This window comes from Salmo salar, chromosome 08 (genome assembly GCF_965601325.2).
Source record: "Salmo salar chromosome 08, fSalSal1, whole genome shotgun sequence".
NCBI classification, from domain to species: Eukaryota; Metazoa; Chordata; class Actinopteri; order Salmoniformes; family Salmonidae; genus Salmo; species Salmo salar.
Genome location: NC_138298.1, coordinates 9,563,964 through 9,576,846, shown reverse-complemented (window position 1 = coordinate 9,576,846; position 12,883 = coordinate 9,563,964). Strand labels below are relative to the sequence as shown.

The 12,883-nt window shown below is 44.9% G+C and overlaps 1 protein-coding gene across 10 annotated transcripts in view; it reads left to right on the top strand.

The window, feature by feature from the left end:
* The window catches only part of LOC106609941 (pericentriolar material 1 protein), a 48,566-nt gene that overhangs the window by 20,361 nt on the left and 15,322 nt on the right, over nt 1-12,883 (top strand). For 4 of the 10 annotated variants that reach the window (XM_082978346.1, XM_082978350.1, XM_082978345.1 and 1 more), the window contains exons 17-27: nt 16-194; nt 394-576; nt 3,138-3,420; nt 5,611-5,756; nt 6,338-6,573; nt 7,639-7,816; nt 8,380-8,699; nt 9,084-9,248; nt 9,440-9,496; nt 11,735-11,907; nt 12,191-12,322. In XM_082978346.1, coding sequence (XP_082834472.1) covers nt 16-194; nt 394-576; nt 3,138-3,420; nt 5,611-5,756; nt 6,338-6,573; nt 7,639-7,816; nt 8,380-8,699; nt 9,084-9,248; nt 9,440-9,496; nt 11,735-11,907; nt 12,191-12,322 — 2,052 coding nt within the window. The remainder of the gene's footprint in view (nt 1-15; nt 195-393; nt 577-3,137; nt 3,421-5,610; nt 5,757-6,337; nt 6,574-7,638; nt 7,817-8,379; nt 8,700-9,083; nt 9,249-9,439; nt 9,497-11,734; nt 11,908-12,190; nt 12,323-12,883) is intronic. The other 6 variants (XM_082978353.1, XM_082978348.1, XM_082978354.1 and 3 more) reach the window with 3 other exon arrangements.

Genomic DNA, 12,883 nt, shown 5'->3' with positions numbered 1-12,883 from the left:
TTCATGGTTCTCCAGCAGCTGTGGTGTGAGATGCGGCGCCACCAGATCCTGCGGGAGGAGCTGCGCCAGCGGAGGAAGCACCTGGAGTCCCTGATGGCCGAGCACCAGAGGAGGAGCGGCCTCAGCGACTCCCCCTACAAGATGGAGGACCCAGAGGGACTCGCTGCCTCACAGCCTCTTAGCAGGGACGAGAGGTGAGCGAAGCATTACCCCTAGATTAAGACCCCTAAATAATCTGGGAGAATTCCATGATGTGAAACATTCTGAATGTTGCAGATACAAGTAGAATGACGCTTTTAGCCATCATGTGCTTTCATATCTACATGAAGTGCCTTGGGAGATCGGTTTAGTCTCTGAGTGGGGTCTTACTTGACTTGTTTCCCCCCTCCTCAGGACCATGGCCACGTGGGGCGGCTCCACCCCCTGTCAGCTAGACGAGGACGGCTACCCCTCTGAGATGGGTGCTGAGGAGGAGGAGGAGGAAGAGGACGGAGCAGAGTCCAGCTCCAGTGATGACCTGCATCTCTACTCCACTAGGAAGCAGAGATCCTACAGCAATAGGAAGGCACTGGACAGGTCTGTGAAAAATTCATAAAAGGATACCTATTTTTTTTCTATTCAGGATAAAGAGACAGGGCACAAAAGTCTAAGCGGGGGGGAGACTAAGCTACATATGGAATTGTTTTAAGATGGTCATACCATGGTACATTTAGCTATTTGATTTAGAATTTTAGGACCCCTTTGGGTATTAAAAAAATATATACCGTTAGGAGATTTTAAGAAAGATCAGGATATATATATATATTTTTTTTTGGACACACATTTAACCCCTTATTTTGTTGCCACTAAACTATCTCCATACTTCTATTTGTTTGCATGGGTTACCTTCAGACGAGTCCCGTGACACTTGTATAGCAAAAGGGAGAAAACCATCATATTCGTGCGTCTCATCAATCCATAGTCGTAGTAGTTTTCTAGGCCAAACCGTTTTCAAAATTAAAATCTGTAATATCTTATGTTTCACGAAGTCGTGGCTGAACGACGATATTAAGATCATACAGTTGGCGGGTTATACGCTCTATCGGCAAGATAGAACAGCGGCCTCTGGTAAGACATGGGGCGGGGGCCTATGCAAATATGTAAACAACAGCTGGTGCATGATATCTAAGGAAGGTTTTGCTCGCCTGAGGTAAAGTATCTCATGATAAGCTGTAGACCACACTATCTACCTAGAGTTTTCATCTGTATTTTTCATAGCTGTCTACATACCACCACAGACCGATGCTGGCACTAAAACCGCACTCAATGAGCTGTACACCGCCATAAGCAAACAGGAAAAAGCTCATTCAGAGGCGGTGCTCCTAGTGGCCGGGGACTTTAATGCAGGGAAACTTAAATGAGTTTTACCTAATTTCTATCAGCATGTTAAATGTGCAACCAGAGGGAAAAAAAATTCTAGACCACCTTTACTCCACACAGACGCGTACAAAGTCATGACTCATATCAACACTATTATCCCAGAAACCCTAGACTCACTCCAATTTGCATACTGCACCAACAGATCAGCAGATCTCTATTGCAATCCACACTGCCCTTTCCCACCTGAACAGAAGGAACACCTATGTGAGAATGCTATTCATTGACTACAGCTCAGCTTTCAACACCACAGTGCCCTCATAGCTGCACTTCCTGATGGGCCGCCCCCAGGTGGTAAGGGTAGGTAACAACACATCCGCCACGCTGATCCTCAACACGGGGGCCCCTCGGGTGTGTGCTCAGTCCCCTCCTGTTCACTTGTGACTGCATGGCCAGGCAAGACTACAACACCATTAAGTTTGCTGATGACACAACAGTGGTTGGCCTGATCACCGACAACGATGAGACAGCCTATAGGGAGGAGGTCCGAGACCTGACTGTGTGGTGCAAGGACGACAACCTCTCCCTCAACGTGATCAAGACAAAGGAGATGATTGTGGACTACAGGAAAAGGAGGACCGAGTACGCCCCCATTCCCATCAACGGGGCTGCAGGTTGAGAGCTTCAAGTTCCTTTGCGTCCCCATCACCAACAAACTAACATGCTCCAAGCACACCAAGACAGTCGTGAAGAGGGCATGTCAAAACCTATTCCCCCTCCAGGAGATTTGGCATGGGTCCTCAGATCCTTAAAAAGGTTCTACAGCTGCACCATTGAGAGCATCCTGACGAGTTGCATCACTGCCTGGTATGGCAACTGCTCGGCCTCCAACCGCAAGGCACTACAGAGGGTAGTGCAAATGGCCCAGTATATCACCGGGGCCAAGCTTTCTGCCATCCAGGACCTCTATACCAGGCTGTGTCATAGGAAGGCCCTAAAAATTGGTCAGACTCCAGCCACCTAGTCATAAACTGTTCTCTCTGCTACCGCAAGGCAAGCGGTATCGGAGCGTCAAGTCTAGGTCCAAGAGGCTTCTAAACAGCTTCTACCACCAAGCCATAAGAGTCCTGAACAGCTGCTCCCCACTTCTACGCTGCTGCGACTCTCTTATTATCTATGCATAGTCACTTTAACTCTACCTACTTGTACATATTACCTCGACACCAGTGCCCCCGCACATTGACTCTGTACCGGTACCCCCTGTATATTGCCCCGCTAGTCTTATTTACTGCTGATTTTTATTTATTTTTGAAAATATTTTTTTTCTTAACTGCATTGTTGGTTAAGGGCTTGTAACTAATTTCACTGTACCTGTTGTATTCGGTGCATGTGACAAATAACATTTTATTTGCTTAATCAGTTGTAGTAGTTATGAGGGGTAAGGGTTAACCCTAAAATAACTCCAGTCCTAGAGAGATGCTGGGTGTGCAGGCTTTTGTTCCACCCCATAGGTTTCTATTGATATATGGTTACATACGGTATTGTTCTTCCATTTACTTGGTTGGTATTTTCTTATTGTTGCATTGTCGAGAAGGAACCTGCAAGTAAGCACTTTGTTGGATGATGACCATACGTAGGCCGTTTTTATAAGACTAATAAAACTTGAATCTTGGCATCATGAAAGTTCTGGGGGAAAATTGGGTCATGCATTCACAGCAGCACCCACAACTCGTTGGACACCCAATAATACAAATATATCACTCACCCCCTTCTTTCCCCAGCAACGTTCTGAAGCCGCCCCAACAATTTGCATCTGTAGCTAGTGGCCGACCCTCTCCCCGTTCTCGAGCCAAACAACAACAACAACAGTCCCAAGCCCATGGCGGCATCGGGGCTGCGAGGCGCCAGGAGAACCTGCGTTGGGCGGCTGAGCTGTCCTTCCAGGAGGGTTCTGGCACTGGGTCTGCGTTGGCATCAAACCACTGGCAGGAGCAGGTGGGCACACTACAGAGGCAGCTGGACTTCAGCACCAGCATGTGTCAGACCCTACTGCAGGACCAGCAGGTTGGTATAGCAGTTGGCACACACTTCAGTCACCTCACACCAATACATATGCTTATCTAAAACATTTGACATGGTTGAGGCGTGCCTGATTTAGCTTGTCAGGTACGAGGCAAGCTGGCATGAGGAGTTTGATTTCTATGTACCTGACAAGCTAAGCTATATCAAGGGAACCTTGCATGTCAACGTTTTGGAATGTATTGATTTTAGCTTGTCTGGCATGAGGGATTTGCCCGCATTTCAGACTATTCCATTGTTTTCTTTGTACCTTCCAAGCTAAATTAAGTGCCTCAAGTATTTCAAATGTTTGGAATACGTATCAAACCATGTCTGAATTCACCAAACCGAAGGAGGTACTTGAGGTTAATTTAGCTTGCCTGACATGAGGAGTTTGTTTCCATTGTACATGACCAGCTAAGCCAAATAAAGTACACCAAGTATTTCAAATATTCGTAATATTGTGTGTTCACGCCTGGTCTGTGTCGTGACTTTACTTTCATTAATCTGTTGACTGTTATTTATCTAATCAAATGACTATGTTTAATTGTTACCAAATTTTTTATGAACTCATTAGGAATTGGGGCACCACGAGAGCGGTTCTTGAAAGAGTTACCATCTCCCGAATTAAACTCTAAGGGTCTTTACCTATCACATCCATAAACGGTCAACGTATTAATGATAACCTTGTATCATATCATCATTTTGAACAGTTGTAACCTCTTGCGTCAGCAAAAACCCCAGCCTTACTTATGATTCAGTGCTACACATTGGTTTAATTATTTATTTACTAGCTAACTAAATGGTAACACAGGATAAACATACACACTTAATACATTAGCAAAAGGTCCCTAGTGGACTGACATAATATGGCGGCTTGTTACAACGGGAAGGGGGACATAATACTTTGGTATGTTTAGAAACTACTCTCACAGTAATCATATACTTTGCACACTAACCGCCACCCGTTTGGTGTAAGAAGTCATCATGAAAGTATTTACGTGTAATTGTCTTGGTTCATCATGAACACATGCTTTGTTTGTAAATTGTTGGAGTGTACCTCTGGCTCTCCGTAAGTAAACAAAACAAGAAAATGGTGCCGTCTGTTTTGCTTAATATTGGGAATTTAAGTATATTTTAGCAATTCTATTTACTTTTTATACTTAAGTATATTTTAAACCAAATACTTTTACTCAAGTAGTATTTACTGGGTGACTTTTACTTGAGTAATTTTCTTTGAAGGTATCCTTACTTTTACTCAAGTATGACGATTGGGTACTCTTTCCACCACTGATGCATTTCAAGTTACAGTATTTACATTTACGTCATTTAGCAGACGCTCTTATCCAGAGCTCCTTTATAAAAAAAAAATTATGACATCACAAAATAACAACCAAATGACATTAGTGTTCTTTTAGGTCACATCTGCCCATTCCCTACGTTGTATGTTAGAAATATTGTTCCAGTATTTGCTTTAGAATGTGTTAGCGTTTCGGTGGGAAATGTCTGTGTAGACAAAGGCACATTACTGTGTGAACATTGGAGAGGGATGTTCTCTCCTTGATTTACTATCCCCACCAGCTCCCTTCTCTCCCCTCTGTATGTGAGAGGGGGTCCGGCTGAAGTTATTTATTGCAAAGCTTATCTGACCTATTTGGAGTCAGGACATCTGTTTCACCCAACCTACAGTAAAGGTTGCAGCAACCTAAGGCTATAGGCACACCGCCAAATAATGTTTGGCATTTCTGCTCGCTTTCCTTTCTGTTAAATGTCTATTACATTTCACTAAGGTCGATAAAGTAAGTTAATAAAGAAAATGTATTACTCACGCCAGTCTTGTGTTAGAGGTGCCTAAATGGATTTTCTCCACGTTGTCATTGATATAGCATGGTGGCGGTGACACTTAACCTATAGGGCATGGTGTTGAATTTGAATTTATCCAGCGTGCGTCGTCCTGATGGAAATGCAAACGCTGCTATTCCTTTTATACAAATCAGCCGTTGGCTTGAGATCCTATTTGACTGGGTGTCAGAACCTGTATGGGGAAACCAGTTGACAGACGGGTTCATGAATACCATTTTGTTCCCCTCCTTCTTTCTATCTCTTTCAAACTTTCTTTCTCTCTCCACACACACACACACACTTTCTACATCTCTTCTACCCGTTTTCCTTGTCCCTACCCGTTCTCCCCTCCAGACGTTGTCCTACATGCTCCAGACCCTGCTGACAGGACCGTACAACGCGCTGCCCAACAACCTGTCCTCCCCCCAGGTCCACCTGGTCATGCACCAGCTCAGCCAGTGTTACACACAGCTGGCCTGGCAGCAGAACAACGCCGAAAGGTAGACCGAACACACAAAAAAATAAACTAGAAATATGGATTCTATTGGTTTATTTACATTTTTGTCATTTAGCAGATGCTCTTATCAAGAGTAACTTACAGTATGTAAGTGTGTGCATACTTTTTCGTACTGGTCCAACCATGGGAATCGAACCCACAATTCTGGCGTTGCAAGCACCATGCTCTACCACCTAAGCCACACGGGTCCCATTTGACACAGATATTGTACAACAAACATTGCACCATATTTTAGCTATATACTGTAGCTAATTCTAATCTGAAGTCCCCAGATACTTTACTAATATGTTAATGTAACTGGCTCAATGTACTGCATGAGGGAAATGATCAGTGTCTGTTTTCCAGACCTTACAATTCAGTTGAACATTTATTCATTGCAGCTTTCGTTTGTTAGGTGCACACGCATGTCATGTCTACATTAGTTTATAGCTCTAAGTGCATAGCCAATCATGGTTTAATGACTATCTGCAGTATATGTGAACATGACATCAGGTTTAAACATGACTTGTGAATACAAGAATGTGGTTAGGTTTTAACACTTGACTTGCCTGTGTTTGTCCCCAGACTGAAACTGGTGCTGAGTGACCTGCTTCGTCGTCAACAGCAGCAGCAGCCGCCCTCCTCATCGTCAGGTCAGCAGGCCCAGAACCAGGGCTCCACGTCCCGGGACTCCGGCAGTGCCTGTCCCCCCTTCTCCCCCACCAGTCTCTTTCTCCCCTTCATCTCCTCCATGCCCCCCTCTGTCAACCAGGCCCTCCACCTGCCTCCCGGCCTGGCCGGCTTCTCACCCCTCTCCTCCGGTACGCCTTCCAACACCCTTTTATACATACATCTTCCATCCATTGTTTTTCGATCCTTCCTCGTTGATGTTATGACATATCTGTTTTGTATGAGTGAAAATTCTCAAAGGAATGAGAGTGTATACCAAACATTAGGAACAGCCTCAATTTGTCAGGGCATGGACTCTATAAGGTGTCAAGCGTTCCACAGGGATGCTGGCGCCCATGTCAACTCCAATGCGTCCCACAGTTGTGTCAAGTTGGCTGAGTGTCCTTTTGGGTGGTGGACCATTTTTGATACACACGGGAAACTGTTGAGCGTGAAAAACCCATTAGCGTTGCACTTCTTGACACAAACTGGTGTGCTTGGCACCTACTACCCTTCGCCGTTCAAAGGCACTGAAATTCTTGCCCATTCACCCTCTGAATGGCACACATACAAAATCCATGTCTCAAGGCTTAAAAATCCTTTAACCTGTCTCCTTAAAGCTTTCACCTGATCAGTCTGTCATGGAAAGAGCAGGTGTTCATAATGCTTTGTATAGTTAGTGTTCAAATACAGTCTCTTTCAGGGACTGGGTGTGCAAAAATGTATTAATTGCTTTTGTAATAATGTCATAGAAGGCATTCTTCTTTAAATACTCGTCACCTTGACCCAGTTCAATTCAGAGGTTAGCTTTTAGAAATTGAGAAGCTCTTGCACATATGAGTGTTATTGAGGAATAGAGGGCATACCGGAATAGTAGGAGAAATTCCTGATTTGATATGTTTGTAACCAAGTGTTTTCCAGATCACAATATACGCAGGTTGACGTTTATTGTCATCAGTCTTGTCCTGGAGGCAGAACTGAACGATTTTCCCCTTAAATAAGCCAGTCAAAATTGTCTCTAAGCTTTTTAGTCTTAGTTTTAAGATTAGGGTTAGCAAGTAGGGTTAGGTTTAAAATCTGATTTTATTACTTTGTGGCTGTGCCAGCTAGTGACCACGCTGCAGATTTGCCTCCAGAACCAGATTCATGATGGAAAAACCGCTAACCTACACAATATACCTCTGTCTGCTCACTTCATTTCTTTCTCTCCTCCACAGGGTTTAACTTCAACCCCCTGTTCCCTTCTGCTATGGGGGAGTTCCCTCAGAGTGCTGGTGGCCAAGTCAGCCCAGACAACCAACAGCAGCAGCTGGATCCCAACACCTCAGTCAAGACAGAGTACTTGAGCTTCCCCCCGCCCCTACAATGCTCCCCATTCAACACTGTAGACAAAAGGTGTGTGTGTGTGTGTGTGTGTGTGTGTGTGTGTGTGTGTGTGTGTGTGTGTTAGTGATTGATTGGTGAAAAAAAATCAAATAGTTGCATATCGTGATATTTTTGGATGATATTATTACTGATGTTTGACTCCCAAGTATAGGCAGCGTTAGCTAGCGCTAGTCGGTTGTACCTGTGCCAAAACTCCAGTATTTATTGATCCTATAGCATGTTCTCCATCTTTTTTAAATAGTGAGCCAACATGCTTTCAGTACTTCCATTTTCCTGACTGATCAAAACTAGTTTTCTCTTGTCCCTCTACAGCAGACATATAGTGAGCAATATGTTTGGAACATCAAATCGCAATACAATCTGTATCAAATCGTAATACATATAGAATCGCAATACATATCGTATTGGCACCTAAGTATCGTGATAATATTGTATCGTGATGTCCCTTGCATTTCCCAGGCCTGTGTGCAAAGAATGAAAGGCATACTTCATTGCTACTTAGTTCTATCTTACTCACATTTTTTTCCTTCATTTGTCCAACTGTCTTTCTCTGTCTGTATCCATCCCACCAGGCCCCAGAGGCAGAATGAAGGAACCGGCAGTCGTGGCCATGAATCTGGCTGGCTCAACGTCTCCCAGCCTCCAGCTCCTATCACCGAATCCCCCTCCCCTCTACCCCATAGAGGGGCTAACAACACCCGGCCCCAGGCCTTCGACCAGGCCTCCCAGGAGAGCTTCAGCAGCATGCCGGACCCGGCTGACCCCACCATCGTCACCAAGGCCTTCAGGGCAGGACGTAAGGCCTCTGCCCAGGCAAGCCTGGCCTCCCGCGACAAGACGCCCAACTCCAAGAGGAGGACCCGGCTGGCCAAGGGACACCACAAGAACACTGGTACGGGGACATGGGATACTGTGTAGGGACCTGTAATGATTTATATTGACTGCTTTTTCTCTAGAACTTGACGTTTCGTTCCTCTCCGGCAGCTCAGTTAGGATGGCCAGGAAGTAACTCACTCTGACCACCACGACTGTGTAGCACCTGCCTGTTGATATATTTACAACATAATACTAGAGATTTGAAGACCTCAATATTTCAGAGACAGAACTGAAATAGTATTGCTCAAGGCGACTTGGTCAACACTATCTATGCAAAAGACGAATGCACAAATAGGGTATTTTTTTAAACATATGTGTGTAAATGTTTCTTTTTGCATATCTCACACTTTCTCCCCTCTTTGTTTTGTGTGTTTCACTTTCCTTGCTTGTGTATCTCCAGGAGTGGAGAGTGACAGCGTGTCCAGCACGGCCAACTTTGTCCAGGAGAGGGTGCCGCAGCCCCATCGCCAGAGGGACCAGAACCAGAGCCTGCTAGATAAACTGACCCAGGAGAAACTGGACACCAAGACCAAGACAGGCAACAAGCCCAACGACCTCTCCTCCGGTACAAAACCTTGACCAGATCACACCACACCTTGTCCACTCACATCTTCAGTTTCATTATTATTGTTATTTGAGTTTAATCTTGGTTTAATTGGTTTTATGTCCTCACATTTTTGTAACGTGACCACATTTTACTTTTTGTTTATTTATTTTTGGTTTATTTATGTCGTTACTTTTTGATTTTCCTCACAGCCTATGCTTGGAGAACACCTTTCCTCTCTAACAGAATTGCATGCACTGAAGCGCCAGGTAAACTCACCCCTAGCACACAGCTACAGTGGGGGAAAAAAGTATTTGATCCCCAGCTGATTTTGTACGTTTGCCCACTGACAAAGAAAGGATCAGTCTATAATTTTAATGGTAGGTTTATTTGAACACTGAGAGACAGAATAACAACAAAAATATCCAGAAAAACGCATGTCAAAAATGTTATGAATTGATTTGCATTTTAATGAGGGAAATAAGTATTTGACCCCCTCTCAATCAGAAAGATTTCTGGCTCCCAGTTGTCTTTTATACAGGTAATGAGCTGAGATTAGGAGCACACTCTTAAAGGGAGTGCTCCTAACCGCAGCTTGTTACCTGTATAAAAGACACCTGTCCACAGAAGCAATCAATCAACCAGATTCCAAACTCTCCACCATGGCCAAGACCAAAGAGCTCTCCAAGGATGTCAGGGACAAGATTGTAGACCTGCACAAGGCTGGAATGGGCTACAAGACCATTGGCAAGCAGCTTGGTGAGAAGGTGACAACATTTGGTGCGATTATTCGCAAATGGAAGAAACACAAAAGAACTGTCAATATCCCTCGGCCTGGGGTTCCATGCAAGATCTCACCTCGTGGAGTTGCAATGATCATGAGAACGGTGAGGAATCAGCCCAGATCTACACGGGAGGATCTTGTCAATGATCTCAAGGCAGCTGGGACCATAGTCACCAAGAAAACAATTGGTACCACACTACGCCGTGAAGGACTGAAATCCTGCAGCGCCCGCAAGGTCCCCCTGCTCAAGAATACATATACATGCCCGTCTGAAGTTTGCCAATGAACATCTGAATGATTCAGAGGACAACTGGTGAAAGTGTTGTGGTCAGATGAGACCAAAATGGAGCTATTTGACATCAACTCAACTCACTGTGTTTGGAGGAGGAGGAATGCTGCCTATGACCCCAAGAACACCATCTCCACCGTCAAACATGGAGGTGGAAACATTATGCTTTGGGGGTGTTTTTCTGCTAAAGGGACAGGACAACTTCACCGCATCAAAGGGACGATGGACGGGGCCATGTACCGTCAAATCTTGGGTGAGAACCTCCTTCCCTCAGCCAGGGCATTGAAAATGGGTCATGGATGGGTATTCCAGTATGACAATGACCCAAAACACATGGCCAAGGCAACAAAGGAGTGGCTCAAGAAGAAGCACATTAAGGTCCTGGAGTGGCCTAGCCAGTCTCCAGACCTTAATCCCATAGAAAATCTGTGGAGGGAGCTGAAGGTTCGAGTTGCCAAACGTCAGCCTCGAAACCTTAATGACTTGGAGAAGATCTGCAAAGAGGAGTGGGACAAAATCCCTCCTGAGATGTGTGCAAACCTGGTGGCCAACTACAAGAAACGTCTGACCTCTGTGATTGCCAACAAGTGTTTTGCCACTAAGTACTAAGTCATGTTTTGCAGAGGGGTCAAATACTTATTTCCCTCATTAAAATGCAAATCATTTTATAACATTTATGACATGTGTTTTTCTGGATTTTTTTGTTGTTATTCTGTCTCTCACTGTTCAAATAAACCTACTATTAAAATTAAAGACTGATCATTTCTTTTTAAGTGGGCAAACGTACAAAATCAGCAGGGGATCAAATACTTTTTTCCCCCACTGTAAGCACCAGCTATCACTGATTGTCATTGATTTGAACTTTTGTGTAATATCGGTCATCCAAGCACCTCATGCATGTAATACAGTTAAACTTTTAACGGACTCAAACTAGATCCCAACCTTAGTGTAACCTTGGAGTCTCTCGGTTGATCTAATGGACTTAGCTAACAATTGAAAGGGGGATACCTAGTCCGTTGTCCAACTGAATGTATTCAACTGAAATGTGTCTTCCGCATTTACCCCAACCCCTCTGAATCAGAGTAATATGCTTGGCATTCTAATTGGCTTTAAAAAAAAATTGTTTTTAAATGCAATTGCTTTTTCTTTTACATTTAGGAATGTGTTGGATTGTACAGTATCATTGCCTTCGATACATTACTCTTAGAGAACTACTAGGTGTGCAGGCTTTTCCTCCAACTCTACTCTAACACATCTGATTCAGCCAATCATGGTGCTGATGAAGGTATGTTTCAGCAGAGCTGGAGCCAAAGACTACACCGCCACCTGTGCAATACTGGATGGATGGATATATATATAATATATCCCCAATAGACTGCCACTTATACTTGCAACATCTTCTCGAGTGTCTGTCTTGCGTTTTAACACCTCCAGATGCCAGCAGTGACTTCTCCCTGTTCGAGGCCCTGAGGGAGACCATCTACTCGGAGGTGGCCACGCTCATCTCCCAGAACGAGTCGCGGCCCCACTTCCTCATCGAGCTCTTCCACGAGCTGCAGCTGCTCAACACTGACTACCTGCGCCAGAGGGCACTCTACACCCTACAGGTAAACACTTCCGAATGACGATTTAGTGCTGATCATAGACCAGCACTCCTACTCTAAGACTGTAAATAGTATTTCATACAATCCATGGGTAAACCTCATAGGAATGGTTTACCCATGGAGCCACAAGGAGCTACTGATAAAGACCTGAGGTGTCGAAATGTTGATAAATCACGTAGGAGCATAGAATGCAGTGTTTCTTCTAAATGTACAGCTCATGCTTTAACGTTCTTCCTTGCTGTTGGATTCTCATGTTTAACCATGTCTTTTTGCTGTTGACCTCCAGGACATAGTGACCAGGCACCTGACGGAGAAGAGTGCGGCCGAGGACCAGGCCTCCACCCTGGGCCCTGTTGCCTGGGCAGCCGGCTCCCAGTCAGAGCTCACCCCCAGCGAGAGCCTGGCCACCAGCGACGGGGTGAGACAGACGGATTTACACACACACACACACACCTGCTGCCTCATTAAATCACTTGCCTGTCATATCTCCCACTCCCTCTTTTCTCTTCTCAAGCTTCCCCTGCCTCCTCATTAAATCACTTGCCTGTCATAACCCACACTCCCTCTTTTCTCTTCTCAAGCTTTCCCTATCTCTCGCTCTTTTCTCTAGCTCTTGCCAATGTCTCATTCCTGACACCTCTCACTTTCTCTCAACATCTCTCGCTCTTTCCAGCCATCCATCTTAAACACTGTCCATCTATTTTTATTTCACTCTCATCCATCTTAAACACTCCGTCCATCTCTTTTTCTCTCTCTGCCTACCTCCTTTGTTCTCCGCCCCCCCACCCCCCTTGTCTTTGAAATCGAGTGCCCAAGTTGTCAGTAAGGCTGTGCCTTGAGGCCTATCCGTCAGTCTGAGTGAAGCGTTGCGGTTGCTGCCTGCCGGACAGATTAGATGTGTGGCTGTGCAGGTCTTTGTTCTAGCCCAGATCCCCGGATGTTTCGCTAAATTATAACAATCCCTTTTGTCTTTGTAAAT